This window comes from Eubalaena glacialis, chromosome X (genome assembly GCF_028564815.1).
Source record: "Eubalaena glacialis isolate mEubGla1 chromosome X, mEubGla1.1.hap2.+ XY, whole genome shotgun sequence".
NCBI lineage: Eukaryota > Metazoa > Chordata > Mammalia > Artiodactyla > Balaenidae > Eubalaena > Eubalaena glacialis.
This window is the reverse complement of record NC_083736.1, coordinates 97,203,039-97,223,642: the sequence shown is the minus strand read 5'-3', so window position 1 is coordinate 97,223,642 and position 20,604 is coordinate 97,203,039. Positions and strand designations below refer to the sequence as shown.

Here is a 20,604-nt window from a genome sequence, read left to right as displayed (position 1 = left end):
TTGCTCAAATTGGATGACCAGGTTACATATGCCAGGTAAATGACCCAGCTTAGAAAGGTGCAACAGCAGCTACTGGCATTCATTGAGCCCTTAGTACAAAACAGGTAGGTACTGTGACAGGTGCTTTGCATGTAGTTTTCTCATTTCATTATCATGTCAACTCCGGGAGGTAGGGACTCTTGCTATTCCAATTTTACTGAGGAGAAAAGAAAAGCTCAGAGACTTTAAGTGACTTGCTCAAGGTCACTCAGGTTGTGATGGCAGAATTTGGACCCCAACGCAGGTGAGTTAGACTCCAGAACCTATGTTCTTAACCACTGTGTGTTCTACATACTGCCTCCTATACTCCTCATCCCAGTCCACGAGACATTAAAATATTAAAATTTGCTTGGTGCTATCCAAATTGTCATATGTATTCCAAAGAGCACATCCCTGTTCAGTAGAGTGGACCTTTCCAGCTGAGTAATAGTCTATCCCTAAATAATAACCATTGTGCGAATAATAAGCATCAAATAATGTATGCCAATTATTTACCTCTGAATTATACACGGTTTTTACACAGTAATGAATTATTAATAATCTGTGTACTTGATTTAACCTCTGAAGATCAGTCCTAAAACTTGGATAAATTTTATCTGACCCATATTGACTCATTTAAAATTAAATATCTAAGGATGATCACCCAATTCCTAACATTACAGTCTAGAAATAGAGTTCTATGCTTAATATTTGTACTTATTATGTATTATGCCTACTGAATACATTACTCTCCTTATTTCTAATATTTTAATGTGGGAGTTGTACACCTTCTGTTTCTCTCTCAGCTCTCCTTCAAACACATGCCTAAAGACAAAATTCTTTTTATTTATACCCATCACAGTGTACGCCGTCTGCCTCTAGTGGGCAGCCTCCGAGCACAAAAAGTCAAACTCTCCAAGAAGTGAGTGGCCTGTGCCCCAGCTGCTGGACATATGCCTTCTTGCCCCCAGCCTGGAAATATGGACAGAGCTGTTTCGTCATTTTTAAAATAAAGTTCTGACAGTGGGAAAATTTTCTTCATTTTTAAAATTTCATCTGCACATCCGTATCTATCAATAGAGAAAATATCCCCCACTCCAGCTCTATAAATACAATGAATGATTATTGCTTCACATTTTAAAAAGCATTTCTACATTTTTTATGGATTGGATTATACGCTTTCCTTTCACTCTTTTACCCCCCACTATTCGTCAATGGGAAAGTTCGGCCTAAATGAAGTCCTTCATCTCATTTCAACCCAGTTATCACACTTAATAATGGGCTGGCAACCATTTCATTACCCTTTCATTACAGGATCTGTACTGTGCTTTGTCAACATCATTCCTTCAATCTTTATCCGACAAATGACAGCCTCAATTATGTTCTGGAGGTGTGGCCACTTGAGGTATTACCACCAACTCTTCCACTCCTGATTACCTCAGGCCTGATGAGCCTCCTTGGGTATTACCCACTAGCCTGAAGCTCTTCTCAAATGCACTGATGTTAATTTGAAGGCTGCAGCCGCAAATGCGTCTGTGGGAGACAGGATATCAGCACTGCCCACCAAGCCCTCTAGCCGACTTTCTGCTACTCTCTCAAATCCAGGATGCTTGCCAGTGAGCTTATCTCCAATGCCGAATCTTCTCTGTCTCTCATGTTCACAGTCATCCAAGCCAAAAATTTTGGAAGCCATCCCTGAATCTTGCCTTTCCCTTCCCACTGACCTCCCCCTGCTCCACCCGTAAGACATTTCTGAAAAGTTACTCAAATTCTTCCCCTCCTCTCCATCCTCATAGACATGAAAGTCCAGGCCCTTCTCATATCTCGCTTGGACTACTGCCATACGCTTCTAAATGATCTTCCAAGTTTTCCATTCCAGTCTGCTCTTTAAACTGCTACCAAAGTGATGTTTCTGATGTACAAGACCATGTCCCTTTACCGCTCAAAACCTGCAGTGGCTCCTGGTACGCAAATCCCTAAGCCTAGCTCGCCTGCCTCACCAGCGACTGCCTGTCTTTCCTGTCCCCAGCCACAGCTCTGCACACACCCTACCCTTCAGTAAATACTCACCACTCCCCGACATGCCATTCACTTCTCTGCCATTGTTCTCTGGTTCCTTCCACTTTGCCTCTGTGCCTATCGATTGAGATTCTACTTATCGTCCAAGACAGCTTCAAATGCCACTTCGTCCAAAAAACTGCACTTCACTGCCCTGTGTGAATTCTTTCCCCTGCAGTGCTCTGACCACATGTTTGTCTACAGATCTCCTTCCCAGTTAGATGGGTGCCTCATTTCCTTTGTATCTCTAGGACAAGGCCCAGTGCATTGCACATAGTAGGCACTCATTAAATCTTTATGGGATGAAATTGTGTGGGGATTCCCCCCCCCCCAAAATTCACTAATAATCAAAAGTTGTTTGCATTTGTCGACCTTAAGATTCCTCCTATTGCTTCCCACCAGAGCAGGGATGCGTCCAAACTCTGATAGGAACGCTAGGAGCAAGGCTCCAAGGTATAAAATGTGTTCACAATAACAAATGATTGCTACTTTCCCATTAGCTAGCATCACAACAAACAGGAATCACAAAATAAAGTCACTGCCATATCCCTGCTCCAGAACTCATGATTCTATGGTAAGTCAATCAAAATCACCAAGTCTATCACCCAAGCCCTTTCAAATCAGGCCCCACCCTATCAAAATGGCTGCCTATCACTTTCCAAGAGAAATGCTCTTGAAGCGGACCTCCTCCCTCACAGAGCTACCCTAACCCTCCTTGTTAGGAAGCAGTTATGTTGTGGGCCCTTGCCCATTCAACTCTTTCCTGTCTCTACCCTCATACCACTTCTCCCACTTTCCATGCCTCTCCCAAACCAAATCTTAGTCAAATCCCGAGTTTAATTTACCTAGGTGTCAAGTTAGAAACGGCAGCTTGGTTTTCCAACCGTATTGACTAGCACATTAGTCAAGGTCAGAGACTTCTCATGGATTTTTTTTTTTTTTTGGTTTGTTTTTTCTTTTTTTCTTTTCATCTCTCCTCAAACACCTCCCAGACCACACACTTAGTAGGTCTTACTAAATATAGGTTGATATATTCTCATCTCATGAGACTTTGCTTAATTAAGTACTATTAGAGTGAACTGCTTTGGTTAATTCATTTTTGCATTAGCTGAAGTTTAACCTTTGGATTGTTGAAAATCTTTTTCTAAAAAGTCCGAATCCATTTTTTTGCCTAAGTAGAGAATCGTGATGAGAATAAAGTTTTCTGGATCGACTAAGGATTTGTCAGGTCCTTAGGGTCATCACCCTAGACCTTGATGCCAAGGCAGTATAAGAATAGAGCCTGGCAGTGTGAAAAGAGCATAGAGCTAGCTGGGGATCTGAAACCCTGGGTTTACATTCCACCTCTGCCTCCTCAAGGAGATATGTGACTTTGGGAAGTCAGTTTCTACTCCCAAAAGAAATGAAGACATTAAACTAGACAAGTTCTAACCCAGCACCAAGAAAACAGATTATATGATGGTTGCTGAGGTCTTTGGTCAAGAAGACCAGCTGCATGTGTGCTAAATTGGAAAATCTCTCCCTGGCAATCTTCATTTTTTTCTCTCTTAATTTCAAAGTTACAGAGAAATAAAAAGAGTACTATTACAAACTCCCATGATCTCAGCATCCAAAGTTAATAATGTTAACTTTTTTCCAATTTGCTTTCAGTAGCTTTGTTTTATTAAAGAAATAAAGCATTGCAGATATAGCTAATGTCCCCTTTTAATCACTACACACAGTCCCATCCTTATCTCAAACCCCCGCCTGGATGTAACCACTATTCCTTCCAACTTTTAGACTCTTACATACATAGGTGGATACCCTGAAGAAAAAATATTGTAGGGATTAAAAGTTTATCTTACAATAGGGAGTAGAGGTGGGAATAAAAGCCAGTTAACTGAGGGCTCTTATGAGGTGGGTTCTAGTCAACTGAGGTCTAAGACAGTATACTTACAGCTGCGCACACACCCCACACATGTGCAACCTGCACCTCTAACACACAGAGCCTGAGTGGGGACCAACCTCAGAGTCTACAGGGGTTTTCTGCCTGAAGTTAGTTGTTTCCACACCATGTGCGGCCACACAGATTTCAGGAGGAGATCTCTGGTCCTGTTGGAGTTGTGCTCTGTTGTGGGGAGAGTTCTGATTCACGGCAGAGACACAACTGTTACTCATCAAATAGCCAGGCTCTGGAAGTTACAGGCATGAGGCAGGGTCCACATCTTATGTTCTACACTTGGCTGCCTCTATTTTAAATCAAATTCTGGGTCAACTAGGATATACAGACTCCAAATAAGTGCCCAATAGGGCTTACTCTTATTCTTTAGATAACTTATTTCCCTCTCCATTTCTAAGTTTAGCACACCATTCAGCTACCATAAACCTCTCCTCTTTTTTTTTTTTTTTTCACATCTTTACTGGAGTATAATTGCTTTACAGTGGTGTGTTAGTTTCTGCTGTATCACAAAGTGAATCAGCTATACACATACATATAGCCCCATATCTCCTCCCTCTTGCACCTCCCTCCCACCGTCCCTATCCCACCCCTCTAGGTCATCACAAAGCACCGAGCTGATCTCCCTGTGCTATGCGGCTGCTTCCCGCTAGCTATCTATTTTACATTTGGTAGTGTATATATGTCCATGCCACTTTCTCACTTCATCCCAGCTTACCCTTCCCCCTCCCCATGTCCTCATGTCCATTCTCTACGTCTGCGTCTTTACTCCTGTCCTGCCCCCAGGTTCTTCAGAACCATTTTTTTTTTCTTTTTTAGATTCCATATATATGTGTTAGCATACGGTATTTGTTTTTCTCTTTCTGACTTACTTCACTCTGCATGACAGACTCTAGGTCCATCCACCTCACTACAGATAACTCAATTTCTAAACCCTTCCTCTTAACAAACAGTGGAAGCCCTCTCCAGGCTCTGACTATCAGGGGACTGTGAAGATTAAATACATTAATGTACTTCAAGTCCTTAGAACTAGAACAAACGGTGCCTTGCACACATACAATGATCAGTAAATCTTTCCTTTACTACCTCAACTACTACTATTTCTTCTTTTAATTATATATCTATTTTTTTAATTATTCTATTGTACTTCTCAAGTCTTTACATACAACAATATACATTATTTCAATGAAAATTGTCTTTTACACCATCTTTATATTAAAGTTAGGTCATTAAATTGTTTTATAATTAAATTGTTTTTTTAAAATTTGGGGCATAGGTAAGTCATATTACTTATAAATTTCATTTCAGGACAGTAAAGGGCCAATAAGTAATATTTTAGCATGGTATATATGCTTCAATATTAACTGTATATAATAGTATAGAGTAATATGTGTGTATCATTCTACACTATTATAATATGTATACTTGCTATATTATAACATTATATTATTGAAGACTGCATATATTTATATGTATATATTATATATACATTTACTCTATTACAGATTGCTTATCATAGTTTATAAATTTGCTTATATTTATATGTGTTTATTTTAAGTTTATGTAGTTAAATAATGTGTATTTATAATATAAAATAAATTGTTGTAACTAAATATATATAATTATATTTATATGTTAACTATAATAGGTTGAATCATATGAAATTGCTGTTTAAGTCAAAAAGATCAAATACTGGGACTTCCCTGGTGGTGCAGTGGTTAAGAATCCACCTGCCAAGGCAGGGGACACCGGTTCGAGCCCTGGTCTGGGAAGATCCTACATGCCGCGGAGCAACTAAGCCCATGCGCCACAACTACTGAGCCTGCGCTCTAGAGTCCACAAGCCACAACTATTGAAGCCTGCGTGCCTAGAGCTCGTGCTCCACAATAAAAGAAGCCACCGCAATGAGAAGCCCGTGCACGGCAACGAAGAGTAGCCCCCGCTCGCCGCAACTAGAGAAAGCCTGCGTGCAGCAACAAAGACCCAATGCAGCCAAAAATAAATAAATAAATAAATTTATTAAAAAAGATCAAATATTGACAACTTCATATGATTCATCCTAATATATATCTTATATAAGATGTCATAAATTCAAATAAACGTTTGTTATATAAAGTTGCAAGTATCCTCAAAAGGGAGAGTAGAACCAGACAGAGTTGAGAACTACTCTGTTAGTTGGTTAATATTGTTGTTATTTGTCATTACAAACTGGTCCATGCTAGGGCCCTTCAGATAGTTCATAAAATCAGCAGAGCTTCTTTTAACTCCAGGCCTTTGCAATGGCTGTGCCCTATGCCTAGTACACTGTTCCCTCAGACATCCACATGGCTCACTGGCTACCAACCTCCTTCACTTATCTGTTCAAATAATTTCGGGGTGAGGAGAATTTACTGATTCCAGGATTGATCAGACAAAGGAATGTGTAGCTTGATAACCTCCTCCAACTCACTTCATCTCCAGAAGAACCTTCCAGACCCTGAGCACTTCCTTTCCTTCCCCCATCTCCCAAGTGCATCTGATCCTTATCCACTAGCAAAAGAGTTTGTGGTCTGTACTGTGAACCCCCGCCTCCCCCAGGTAGGTGTCCAGGAAAGGAGGAAGGGCGGTAATGGAAGGGGGAAGCAGTTTTTCCTCTCTGTCTCTACCCAGTTGTTCCCCCCACCCCCAGTCTGGCCCTCCAATCCACCCATGTGGCTGGGGGCAGCGGCAGCCTTGGGGCACCTGGGAGTGCCCATGAGTGGGTTAGTCCACGTGGCCTTGAGGAGGAAATGTCCATGGCTTTGGTTCCATGGAGTGCCACTTCTCAGTGACTACCAGAGGATAGCACTTTCTGGGGCGAGATGCAGAGGGGCACTGTGAGCTGAGGGGACGCTGGCAGGGTGTCAAAGCCGGTGCCTGCACTCCAAGTGACTGGGAGGTACTGTGCAGTGCAGGTACTTACCTATAGCATTGATATGGCCTAGGTGGTGCTCAAGGGGGTGCCACCCACTGTGGAGCTGGCCCTGCCTTCCCTGCCAGGGAAATAGCCAAGCTCAAAGCACTTTCTGGGTTCCTGGGTATAGACTGTATCTGCAAAGTGTTAGCACCATTATCATAGTTTCACTACCTAGGATGCTGGTCTTTGCCTCCCAGAAATGGGTATGGTTACAGGACATCCCACAATGTTGCTATATGCATTTAGGTTAACATTAGAGGATTAATATATGTCTCAGTGTACGGGTACTGATTGTCCCCAGGGTAAAAGGGGCATAATTATTGCATATCCATAATATTATTATTTATAATTCTACAATATTATAATGTTATAATATTAGCCAGGACGCACCACCGGGGAGGCTTGTGTTATGCTTTACTTGCTGCTAACTGGGGATAATTACTGTGCATTATTATTATTTGTGTTTACATTATTGTTAATTACTTTACCTTTATAATACCCATTATTATAATTAAGGTCATAATTAAATGATTATATCATTAATCATTATAATGATTAATAGTAATACAATCACAATTGTATTACTATTACTATGTATACCGTAATTGTATTAAGTATTACAAGTATTATAGTATTATAGTAAATGTAACACAGGTTAATAATTCAGTAATAAATATAATTAATAATAAATTAATTCTGTACTGCTAAGAAACCCTGCTGTTCCATACTGCTAAGAAACCTTTTATCTCACCAGAATCAGGATAACTGAGGTAGAGCATTAATGCAGTTACTTGCATTATTGTGATATTTTTAAAACACTATAGTAACTACCACTCCTGGTAATGCTGGTGTGGTATTTTCTTCCCTGGGAAATGGCATAATTATATCACATGGTTAATGTTGTTATTGCTGTTGTTGTTGTTTTTATTATCACTAATGTTATTTTACCATCTATCCTAATGATGGACACCAATATACAAATAATGGTATTATCTGTTCCTGCCTGTGAAATGGAGATGATTTTGGAATATTGATAATTTACATTCTATTGATATTATAGTCATAATTAATACCACTACTGAGAATCTTGGCATGCATCTGTAAAATGGACATAATTTTGAGACATCATTGATACTGTTATTATTTGCATTTATGTTAGTGCTAGAGTCACAATTACTATTAGGAATGAGTATTTCTTGTAAACTATGGAGAAATTCACACCTCAGAGGGTTTTTGTCAGACTTATATGACTTTGAACCTGGTACACAGTAGTAAGGATAATAATATTAATAATAGGAGAGTTTAACTCCTTACTGTGTATCAGGCACTGCTTTAAGCACTTTACATGCATTGACTCATTTAATTGTCACAACAACCTTATAAGTAAGATAGGTATTATAGATATGCCCGGTTTACATCTGTGCAAACTGGGACTCAGAGAGGTTAAATGTCTTGCCTGAGATTCCACAGCCAGTTTGAGTCCGTGTTCCATTCTTTTAACCACTACTACTCTCTTGGGTATTAATGGGAATAATTATCACATGTAACTAATAATTTTAGGCAAGTTATTATCTTATTATTATGATGTATCAGACAAGAATGAGGATTTCTTTCTTTTTCATCATAAAACGGTCACAGGCACAGGCAGCGGCTAGTGTTGGAGGTTCTAATGTTGGGGATCCAGGCAGGGGTGGGATGACCAGTATAAAGAGGGGCTGAATCTCTCCCTCCTGATGTTGTCAGGAGACTCATTTAAAGTAGCTCAAGCCAAAAGTACCTGGTAGAGTGTTGGTGCACAATAAATGCTTCTCAAAAATTTGTTAATCCTTCATTATAGCCTTTAGCTCCTAGTAGCCCAGGTAAAAAGCGTGAGCAAATTTTAAAAAGGAGAAATGCAAAGGAAAGATATTATTCCCGGTGCTCAGTCAGTGAGTGTTCTTTTCTCTCTCCATCTGTGGCATGCCCCTCTCCACTTTATCCACCTGCCCTGCCCTCCCTGCTCAAAGGAAAACTCATCATGTCAACAGTCTATTGTTCATGGCTGTTTATGTAGCTACTATTTGACATAACACAGTGGTACAAGGCTTCTAGGCTGCATGTGTCCGATATGTACTTGGATAAGGCCCAGCTCAATTGATGTAGCCTGGAAGACTATGGAGGGAATGGAATGAGTCTCCATTCCCTGGGGCACTGAAGGGATGAATGATGATGATGTCTGGGTGAATGAGGAATTGAGAGAAGGAAGAGGGGAGATTTGTTAATGGATAGAGGTTTGTCAGCAAGAGTTCCCTCTAGGAGTGGTGGGAGGTTGAATGTGAGACTTACCAATAGGATTGGTTAGAAGTCTGCTTAAGAAGCAGTCAGAACCCCAGGTACACCACCCCAACATCAGTTCCACACACTAGTAGAAGGCTGGATAAAAGATCTCTAGAGGGTAAAACAGAAAGGGTGTGATTTACATGGGCATACCTACCCACACCAGGCCACGGTTTCCTGTTAATGATTATTTATCTGCCACTGAGCTTGGGCATTTTACAGAAACTTTGAAAGTAACAAAGCCCAGACTGCCAGGGTTTGGACCATTGGGACAAAGAGCCCCAGATTCAGAACCCCTTCCCTCCACCAGACCATGGAGGCCTGACCACTCATTTCCCCTCCTGCATGACCCCTGGAAAACAAGAGTTAGATGCCAGAGACCCCATTTTCTTGTTGGTCTCTGCTTTGCTTCTGGCTCTGTCCCAAACCACTCCTGAATAAGCCTGCAGTTTTTACCTACTGTATCTCTAGCTCATTAAATGTCATTCAGACAAAGATGTGATCCTGGACACCAGATACGTCCCTACCACATAGGTCTCACCATGCAATTCCGGAGGGGCAAGGAATGTCCCCATTTAAGTGGCTAGGTGGGGAGGAAGGCTTTTCATACTCTTTTTAGGAGACTTGGGAATGGGAGAATCTTAAGTCCCAGAACCCTGAGAGCCCTCCTGACCCATTTCTCCCTCTTTCAGTCCTCACCTCCAGTCACTGTAGCTCAATTTCTGGGGCCCATCAATATCACTAGATCATAAGCTGCTAAGAGATAACCATTGCCAGGGTATGTCTACCATCTTCTCCCTACATCCATCTCCCCAGCCAAAACATAAGCTCCTGGACCCTGCTTTGGCTGAGGGTGTGGGGTAGGTCTTTGGAGCCTGATGTTCCTAGTGAAATCCTAATTCCCTGCCCCCGAAACCCATAAACTCTCTTGTAGTACAATGACCCCCCAAAAGATGCCCCATCCTCATCCTCAGAACCTGCGAATAGGAAGAAATATCACTTATGTGATAATGTTATGTTATACAGCACAGTTGACCATAAAATAGAGAGATTATTCAGATGGACCTGATCTAATCACATGGGGGCTGAAAAGCAGCGTGTTTTCCCCAGCTATAGCAGAAGGGGGAGTCAGAGAAACCTGAAGTGTGAAAAGCACACGATGCAGGATTGCTGGCTTTGAAGACGGAGGGGGCCACTTGAGAAGGAATGACAGAAGCCTCAAGGCACAAAAAGTGGCTCCCAACTGACAGCAAGCTCAGTCCTCCAGTCAGCAAGAACTGGATTCGGCCAGTACCCTGAATGAGCCTCCATCCAAGAGCCCAGCTCGGGTGACATTTGACTTTGGCCTTGTGAGACCCTAAGCGGAAAACTCAGGTGAGCCCAGCTGGACCTACCAAACAGTGAGTTAATAAATAGGTGTTGTATTAAGCTGCTAAAAAATGTGTGGTAATCTGTGATGGCAGTGGTAGAAAACTAACATAACTTCTTAATCCCTACCCCTTTTCTTTTCCCTTCACAGATTATTAGGGCCCTGAGGAGGCCTCACACATCAGCTCCTCTCCTTGTCCATCCAGGAGGATGACTGGTTTTGTCCATAAGGTAATGTCCCCAGCCTCTTGCCCTTGCTGCCTTTGCCCTGCTCAAACTCTTTGCCCTCAGGCCTTCCACACATACATTTCACCCACCGAGTTTCCTCCAACTGTCCTGCCAGGACTGCCCAGCACAGCTGATGCTCTCCTCACCCGAGGGCATCCTGGCCTTCTGGTACTGATGGTTGGCAGACCACAGGGTGTTCTTGTCCTGGGGCACACTGTGCTGACCCTCTCAGCATGGTCTCTGCCCCTCTCCAGGGTCCTTGGGGGTTGGGAATATGCAATTCTCAAAAACACAATAAGGTATACACTTTTGTTTGAGCTTAGCCGAGATAGGGTCTCCTGGAAAGGATGTGACAATTCTGTGAATGTGTCCTTCCCAGGTGATCCCGCAGCCTCAGGGGCTGCTCCCTGTGACTTCCAGCTGTCCCTGATCCCTCTAGCTCTCTTCAGGTCCCTGTTGTTTCCCCCTTTTCAGGATAGAGAATAAGGAGACGAGGTAGTGGAGGGGGGAGCGCTGTGGCCCTTCCACCCACGGGTGCTGCCCTGCCTCCATTGCCCAACCTCATGCTCCAAAGCCAGTGAAGCATGCTGCCTATGGGTGGATGCATGCATGAACCACCCCATCAGCTAAACAATGCCACATGCTTCAGCTGCCTACCCAAGAGGCCTGGGAAATATGACAAGATCCTCATAGATCCCAGTTGTCAGCTTCACACTTGACTAAAGACTCACCAAGACTGGCTCCCTTCGCGATGATGATCATCTTATTATTATTACTATTATTACTTGCGGGACAGTGAACAGCATGAACATCAGCATATTTGCATAGGTTTCCCGTGTCCCTCAACTCCCACAGGAATGACACAGAACAGCCCAGGAGGCTGCTGTGCAGCAGAGTCGAGGAACACTGAGCTTGGGGAATCCACCAATTCTCAGCAAGCAGCAAGCCCAGTCTTTACCCTGAGAGAGACTTTACCACATTCTTTAAGGTTGTGTGCTGCAAACACAGCACTGAGAAATGGTCCAGGTAAAGGACCTCAATGCCTTGCATTCTTGGCATCCCCAGCAAGATGTGTGGGAGCATGAGAGTCTCCCGCAACAATTATCCTTCAATAAAATTTGCCCCCCCAAAAAAATACCCTGACTGACAACACTCCCCACCATTAACAAATCTTTCTCCTCCTCTCAACTCCTCATTCACTTCTTTCTTCTCTCTTTCACCCACTGCCCGCACGCCTGGTGCTATTCCTTTTCCAAATGGTTCTCTCTCTCCTCACCCCAGCCAGGGCATGAACTCTAAGCCAGAGAAGGGACTGGATTCAGAGAGATCTGGGATTGGACACTGTCACATTGTGAACCCTGTAGAAAGATTTCCCGAAACATGAATCACCTGTGATGGTGGCAGCCAGGGAGGGGCACTCCCTGTTGCCTCAGCACTAGCCTCCACCCTTCAGCATTCGTATGTGCCAGGCAGACCTAAGCAGGTAGGCAGGCCAGGAGAGTGCGGGTAGAGAGTAGAGGGAGCGTGCTCAACAGGGTCTGCCCAGGCCACACTCACACATGCATACACACAGAGGTGCTGACTACTTTAGTTAGCATGAAGCTTAGCAGGCTTGCAGCCTAAATAGGAACAAATGGGGATATCAGGACCAATGTCCCCAGGTATGCTCCCTAACATATGTTGGAGGCTAGATCGCCTTCTTCCACAGACCCCCCAAAATACAGGGCAGTGGAAAGAGACTACCCCTCAAAATACAAACCTAGCCTTATCCTCTGTGCTGCAGAAAGATAGGGAGTGAGGGGACAAAGGGAAGATGAGGAGCAAGCTGGCCTGGGGGGAGCCCTGTTGTTTCTGCCACGTACCATGAGCCCCACCTTCTTCCTGACTTCTGCAAGCCTGTGCTTCAGTTTCCATATCAGCAAAACAGAAATAATATCTGTGCCTACTTTGTAGGGTCATTGTGAGGATTTAAAGATGAATACATGTCAGGGACTTAGAACACACAGTACCTAACGCCTAGTAAATACTCAATAAGTATTAGTTATGGTTAATAGTAGTGATAATAAATATAATTTGATTTATAACTATAGCAGTGATGATTATTATCAGTAATATAATTTATGATATTGGAAATAATGTTTAATGTTAGAAATTATACAGCATATTATTAGAAATAATATATAATATCAGTAGTGATAATTCAATTCTCACTGGTAACTATAACAACTCATTATCTTGCTAATCCCCCCTTAAGATGTTATACATTCTTATACTCATTTGTAATTTCTCCTATTATTATGATATTTGCATAGTACTTATACAAAAGATTCAAAAGACTCTTTCCCTTTGTTATATATCTCTTTGGATGGGGTCATACTTAGCAAGCTGCATGGAAACTTTTTGTAACAAGGCAGAAGCTGTGGCTATGTCCTTTATGACATTGACTTCAATATAATGAGGTGGCTGGGAATGGGGACTGGAAGTGGACTCGTTTGTATCTGCTGACTTTCAAAGATGCAGCTGACAAAGCTCTTCCCAACTGTGCCTGGAAATCAACTCAATTTATAGGAGGAACAAGCAGAATCCTGCCCCCCCTCCCGCCCCGCAACTTCTATCCATTAGGTCTTGTTCAGTTTGAGAGGCACTGAAAAGCTTCCCAGCCAAAGGGATTTACCTGGGTTTATCTCCTCTGTGTCACATTTTATAGTGTTTGGAATCATGCAGTTTTCCTGAATTAGAATGTCTTGCTCCCTAGGAGTAGTGTCAAACTTCCTAACAGAGATATTATATATGAGCACAAATTCCTTAATCTGATTAACCCATTACTCCCTATCATCACCCAGCACAAACCTATTGATAAAATACGACCCTGAATAGTTTTGATTAAGTAGAGATGGGAGTAGGAAAAAGGAAAGGGGTACTTGGCCTTTGGGTGTTCTCTGGCCCTTAGTAAGTCATCTCACCACCAAAGAGTGGTATGGGGCTTCCCTGGTGGCGCAGTGGTTGAGAATCTGCCTGCCAATGCAGGGGACACGGGTTCGAGCCCTGGTCTGGGAAGATCCCACATGCCACGGAGCGACTAGGTCCGTGAGCCACAGCTACTGAGCCTGCGCGTCTGGAGCTTGTGCTCCGCAACAAGAGAGGCTGCGATAGTGAGAGGCCCGCGCACCGTGATGAAGAGCGGCCCCCACTCGCCGCAACTAGAGAAAGCCCTCGCACAGAAACGAAGACCCAACACAGCCAAAAAATAAATAAATAAATAAATTTATTGAAAAAAGAAAAAGTGGTATGACGGTTAGATGGTAGAGGCCAAAGGGCACAACACTTGAGGATATCTGGGTTTGATCCCATTTTATTATCTGTAAAATGGAGATATTAGCTCTACTTACTGTATAGACTTGTTGTAAAGATCCAGGAAGTAGACCTGAAGGGAAGAATCTTTCATTAAATCCTTACCAGGATTAGTAGTAACTATGACTATGATGGTTAATTTTATGACTGGGCCACAGAGTGCCCAGCCATATGGTCAAACATTATTCTGGGTGTGTCTGTGAGGGTGTTTCTGGATAAGATTAACATTTGAATCAGTAGACTGAGAAAAGGAAATTGCCCTCCCTCATGTGGCTAGACCTCATCCAATCTGATGAAGGCCTGAATGGAACTAAAAGGCTGACCTTCCCCTGAGTAAGAGAGAATTTCCCCCTGGCTAATTGCTTTGAGCTGGGACATTGGTTTTTTTTCCTGCCTTTAGACTCAAACTGAAACATCAGCTCTTCCTAGGTCAAGCCTGCCGGCAATAGGACTGGAACTTACACCACTGGCTCTCTTGGGTCTCTGCTGACCATAGATCTTGGAACCTGTCAGCCTCCATAATTGCATGAACCAACTCCTTATAATAAATATCTTTATATACATATATAGGGACAGTCTGGGGATAGGTAGGTAGATAGATAGATGATAGATAGATAGATAGATAGATGATAGTCTCTGAAGAGTCCTGACTAATACAGTGACTTACGTGTCTCATTTCATATGCACTAAAACCCTAGCACATAAATATGATTAGTCCCACAATATAGATGAGGACACTGAAATTCACTGCCATAACTTTTTCATGTCATCATACACATAGAAAATGATAAAATATGTTTGTTCATTCGGATAAAATGACAAGGTTTCTAGCAGCTTGAAGTAACTGGCCATCCCAGACCTTACTGGCCACCCAAGAGCTGAGGAATCAATGTGCTGGCACCCCTGTAGCTTAACTATAGCATACTGGTTGGGAAGCTCAGGGTTAAGTACTTGGCCATGGTCACATGTTTGTTGGAGAAGCAGAAGAGGAAAAATGTTAAGAATTTAGGCATTGGAATTAGACATACCTATGTTTGAATTCAGAATCTGCTATTGTTTGTGGCTCTATGACTTTGGGCAATTAGGATAACCTCTCTGTGCCTCTAGTTTTCCCACCTATAAAATGGGGATCATAATAGTACCTTTCTCCTGGGTCATTAGAGAATGAAATGTAAATTATATAAAGCACCCAGCATAGATTTTGGTACCTAGTAAACACTCTATACATACTAATACTACTACTAATAACAATAATAATAAGATAGAAAACAGTATCTTGCTGTTCTTTCACTGCCTTTTCTGAAGACACACATCCCCAGCTTTACAGTTTTGAGATAAAGCTGCCCCCATTTCCATTGGAGGCCAGGCTGTTCTAGAAGCTGCTGTGTTGGTATGTGTATGCATCCAGGGGATGGGATGGGGTGGAACAGTGCTATGCTTTCTCCGTTCTGTCTGCAACTGCCCCAAAGCCATTTTCACATAATTGTGTTTGTTTGTCATCTCCTGTTAAAGTGACTGACCAGTGGATTGACTGAATCAACCAAATCAACCAGGTGCTTTACCATCATTAGCAACAGTCTAAGAGTGTGGTGTTGTAGCTAGAACAAATTCATGAGGAAAATGTCTAAAGGAAAAAAACCAAAACTGACTGAATAAAAGTAATGTTTATCTCCTGAAAATTGTGTGTCAGCCCATAGAGCCGGCTCACAGAGTTAGGGAATCATTCCTTAGGAAGAGGCCCCTTGCGGGGGGCCAGCAAAATTGTTGGTCATAAAAGATAAATACTTCCACCTCTTCATCACAGAGTATTGGGCCAACCCTTCCCCACCTCATTATCTCTGAATATGAGAGTTCAAACAGCTATCTCAGTGCTCTAGTCAGTGATCTGGGATGCCTTAATTGTAGGTTCAGACAAGAGGTGAGAGAAGTTGGAACACAAAGCCCAGCTTGCCTAGTTATCTCCTTGAAGAAAGGCAATATCAAATCCCACAGAATAGTAACAATGATAAAGAGAATCGGACTGAAGTAAGGTAATAATTTATAATAAGGCTTGTAACAATTCGATGGCATTTTAAAAATGGTCTTGCAGTGAGTTTGGACTAAGTCTTAATTATAGAAGAGTTGCCAGTCAAATAGAAGATTCCTCCCCACTCCCCATTCACAGCATCACCAAGCAGGCTTCTCTTGTGTAACTGTATAGTCTCAAATCTAGGTCAGCCTGTCTCCATTAATGCGAAGCAGAGATGTTCTTTTTGCTGTTCTGTCAGTCATCCCGGTTCATGTGCTTTCTGATTAATCTGGAATCTGGCAAATTCTCGAAACCATCTCTTCAAGTGTCTAGAATGAGCAGGATGGAGCACAGCTAGCTCCATGACTAAGAAGCCTTTCCACTTCTTTTTTTTCTTTAGCGATTTGCTAGGATTTCACTTTTGGAACTGGGATGGTGTCATCCTTTGATCATTTTCCCAAGTCTTAAAAGTGATAACAAAGGTAAAAACTCCTGGCATTGAAAAATGGAGCTAAGCCTGCATACCTTCCCCCAAATAGCACAGTAGACATTGCATACGCCAAAAGAAAGGGCCAGCTGCAGACATTAGCCTCTGCCTCTTCCAGGTACATGAGGCTAAATGGGGATTGGCGAGTTGAGATGTTAAATGCTTTTGGTGGGGAAGGCATTTCAGTTCTCCATTTCTTTATTTTTTATTCATTCATTCACTGGATCATTTTTCAACAAGCATTTATTGAGCACCCACATAGCAGACACTAGAGTAGGCCCTGGGGCTATACTGTAAGTAATACATGGCCCTTACTCTCAGGAAGCTTACAGTCTAGTGGGATTATTAAATTAAAAGGTATGTCAATAATGGTATCAATAAATGACACAAAGTGCTTACCACGTGCCAGGCACTATTCTAAGCATTTTACATGTATTAACTCATCTAATCCTCACAACAACACCTTGAGATAGGTTTGATTATTTTTATTTCCCCAATTTTTAAAGAAAGACACTGAGAGTTAAGTAACCTGCCCAAAGCCACATGGTGGTATGTGTGAGAGCCAATGTTCAAATCTAGGGAGACTGCTCCTGAGGCTATGCGTTTAACCATTAAGCAGACTGCCTCTTCAGTGTGATACCGCAGACGCAGACGAAAAAGGTGTCATAGGAGCCGCTAAGCCAGATTGGGAGGTCAAGGAGAGCTTCACAGAGGAGGTGACCCTTGAATTAAGTTTTGAAGAAGGAGGAGCCAATAGCTAAATGAATACAGAAGAGAGAACATTCCAAGCAGAGGAAACCACATGTGTGAGGTCACAGAGTGCTGAAACAATGTGACGTGTTCAGGAAACTACAAGTAGTTCCATATAGCTGGAACATATGGGTAAGTGTCAGGAGAAGGTTCCAGTGAGGTAAATAAGAGACAGATCATAAAAGCGCTTTGTATGGTAAGCCAAGAAGTTTGACAATTATCCTGAAAGCTATGTGGAGTCACTGAAGGATCTTTAGAATAGTTTTTTACAACAATCATTCTGGTAGTAGTATTGAGCAAAGACTGGGAGAGGTCAAGACTGGAAGCAGAGATGGTTTATGAAATTACCACAGTTCAGGTTAAAAAAAAATGTGAACATGGTTGAAAAGAGACTAGTAAAGGAGATAAGCAATGCTAAGGAGGTAGAAAGTCTGGCCTTGGAGAATGAGGGAGAGCATGGGGGTAGTGGCTCCCAGGTTTCTGCTTGGTTGACAGTAAGACCAAGCTCCCAAAATTTATAGCACAATAAGTGGCACCCAATAAATGTTCTATAATAAATGAAGAATATCTAAATCAAAGAATGAATGAATGGTCAGTGTTTGATATTTAGGGAGTATGAAATATCATTGTCTGGATGTAGGGGGTGAAGGAAAGGAAGGAGTCACGAACGGTCAAAAGTTTCTGGCTCACATAACTTTCTTCCTTCACTGAGATAGGCAACACGGGAGGAGGAGCAGCTGGGGACAAGGATGAGGAGTTCAAGTTTAAATACATTAAGTTGGAGGTGCCTATAAGACACCCACATGACAGTGATACGTGCAAAGAAGAATACAGATGGATACAGATGTATCACAATAGTAGCTAACACTAAGTGCATGCTAAGCTCCAGACACTGTTCTAAGTGCTTTGTAATGACTTGTTTAATATTTCTCTAAGTCCCACTATTACTAATAGCTATTACTATTAGTATCCTTATTCACAGATAGCGAATTCAGAAACAGAGAGGTTAAATAACCCATTCAAAGTCACACAGCTTATAAGTGGTAGGGCCAGGATTTAAACCCACACTGTCTGATTCCCAAGACTGAAGTTTTAAGCATTGTGCTATATTGGCAATCCGTAGCAGAGAGAGCACATGAATTGAAAGTACTTAAAGGAGAATGTGGTTAAGCCAGGGAGTCCCTGTTATGTGACCCATTGCAGTAATCCAGCAGAGCTTTTATCATTGCTCTGTTCACTTTGCTTGTTAGCAGATCTCACTTCTGCCACTAGCTGGCATTTGATCGCCTTTTTCCACATTTCTTGGCACAGTATCTAGGGTTGAACTATTGTTTTCTCCAATAGTCACACCTGGGGTGACCAACTTGTCCCAGTTTGTTTGGGACTAAAAGGTTTCCCAGAACATGGCACTTCTACTTTGAAAACCAGAACAGTCCTGGGCAAACCAGGACAAATTGGTCACCCTGGACACATTTAACCATAATCGAAAATGGGAAGCTTTGGGATCAGCTCAGGCCACTTCCAATCTTACCAACACCTCTCTTCCAAAGAAGGATATGAGAACTCCATCAGTCACTGCTTCTGAAGCACAGCCTGATTACTGGGCAATCTGCTGCCAGCTAAGGATTGGTGTATTCCAATAGAGTACAAGATTTCTGTTTTGTTTTTCAAAAGCACTTTAAATCCTTTTAGATTATTCTTCCCCACCTTTAGCTGTTGACAGGAACAGGTGAATGTCCTCAACTCATTACAAAAAGTGTCTAATTCATCAGTTTCCCTGATACCTTATATAGAGTTTGATATCTTCAGAAGAGTTCTCTTAACTCTCCTCTTTAGACCTTAGGTGGGGCATGGGAGGGGGCTCTGAACCAAATGGCAGGCCTCCAGATAGAGATCAGTGATGTGATGGACAAGCACAAGGAGGAGAGGACCTTGGACCAGTCTCTTCATACCTTGGGCCAAGCCTGACTCTGAACAGTCCCTCCCTTTCCTGAGCCTGAAATGGTCACCATTTTAGGAATGGGGTGTGAGTTGTGCAGACACCTGCAAGACCTAGGGATCCAGAAACGATAAAAGCTCACAGACACCAGGGTAGAAAGCACAGAGGGTCTCTGTTGTGTATTGCACTTGCAGGTTCTGCTAATTCAACATGAAACATGAATGATATATTAGCAGAGATATATCAAAGGTATTAGAAAACATGAATTATCCCCCTACAATATTTGTACATAAAGTAAAATCTTTCAAATTTGCTAGGGAACTCCGGTTAGTGATTGGCAGAGTTGGAAAGAGAATTGGAAGGAACCAAAACCAAAAGCAAGAGCCTTGTCAGCTGATCCTTGCAGCTTCTTTCATTGGGTAAAATTAAGCCCTTAAAAAAGCTGGTGCACATCAGAGGAAAAAGATGCATTTCATTTGAAAAGGGGGAGAAATTTTTTAGAAACCTTTTCTGCAAGGTATAGAGCAGGAGTCAGCAAACTTTTTCTGTAAAGAGACTGATAATAAATTTTTTCAACTTTGTATGCCATACTGTCTGTCAGAAATACTCAACGCTCCCACTTTAATGCGAAAGCAGCCATAGACAGTATATAAACAATTAAGCGTGGCTGTGTTCCAACAGAACTTTTAAAAACAGGCAGTGTGCCAGGTTTGGCCCCTTGGTTATAGTTTGCCTATACCTGATCTAGAGGCTAAAGGAACTCCAAGACAATTGCCTAACTCTACCACCATACACAGCATTAAGCATAGTGTCTACATTTTCATAAGTGTGAGTTTGTAAAAGAGAATTCATTAAGTTTCCCTCATTACGTATTTTTAAAAACATGATAATTCAGTTACATAAAATAATGGATGAAACATTGGTCATATTATCATTCAAAACACAGAAATAATTGCTTAAGGAAATTTGTGTTTATTTTCTCTTCAGAAAATTGTGGCTACTATATATATAAAACATGCCCTGGAATATTTCTGTGCCTGACTTTGAGTGAGTCCTAAATTCCAAAGTTGTCCCTGGCCATACACACACATTGAATAGTCTTATAAAGCAATTGATCTTCATTTCAGCAGCAAAAGAAACATTTTCCATTCTACATTTATGAAGCATTTTCCCACGAATTTGCATTTCTTCCTCACAACAGTCGTGGGTG

General features: G+C 42.1%; 1 protein-coding gene across 1 annotated transcript in view; it reads right to left on the bottom strand.

Moving 5' to 3' along the window:
- The window catches only part of IL1RAPL2 (interleukin 1 receptor accessory protein like 2), a 720,608-nt gene that overhangs the window by 533,974 nt on the left and 166,030 nt on the right, over nt 1-20,604 (bottom strand). Inside the window, exons 2-3 of the mRNA XM_061178193.1 lie at nt 12,429-12,478; nt 5,108-5,133 (exon numbers count right to left, since the gene is read on the bottom strand). Coding sequence (XP_061034176.1) covers nt 5,108-5,133; nt 12,429-12,478 — 76 coding nt within the window. The remainder of the gene's footprint in view (nt 1-5,107; nt 5,134-12,428; nt 12,479-20,604) is intronic.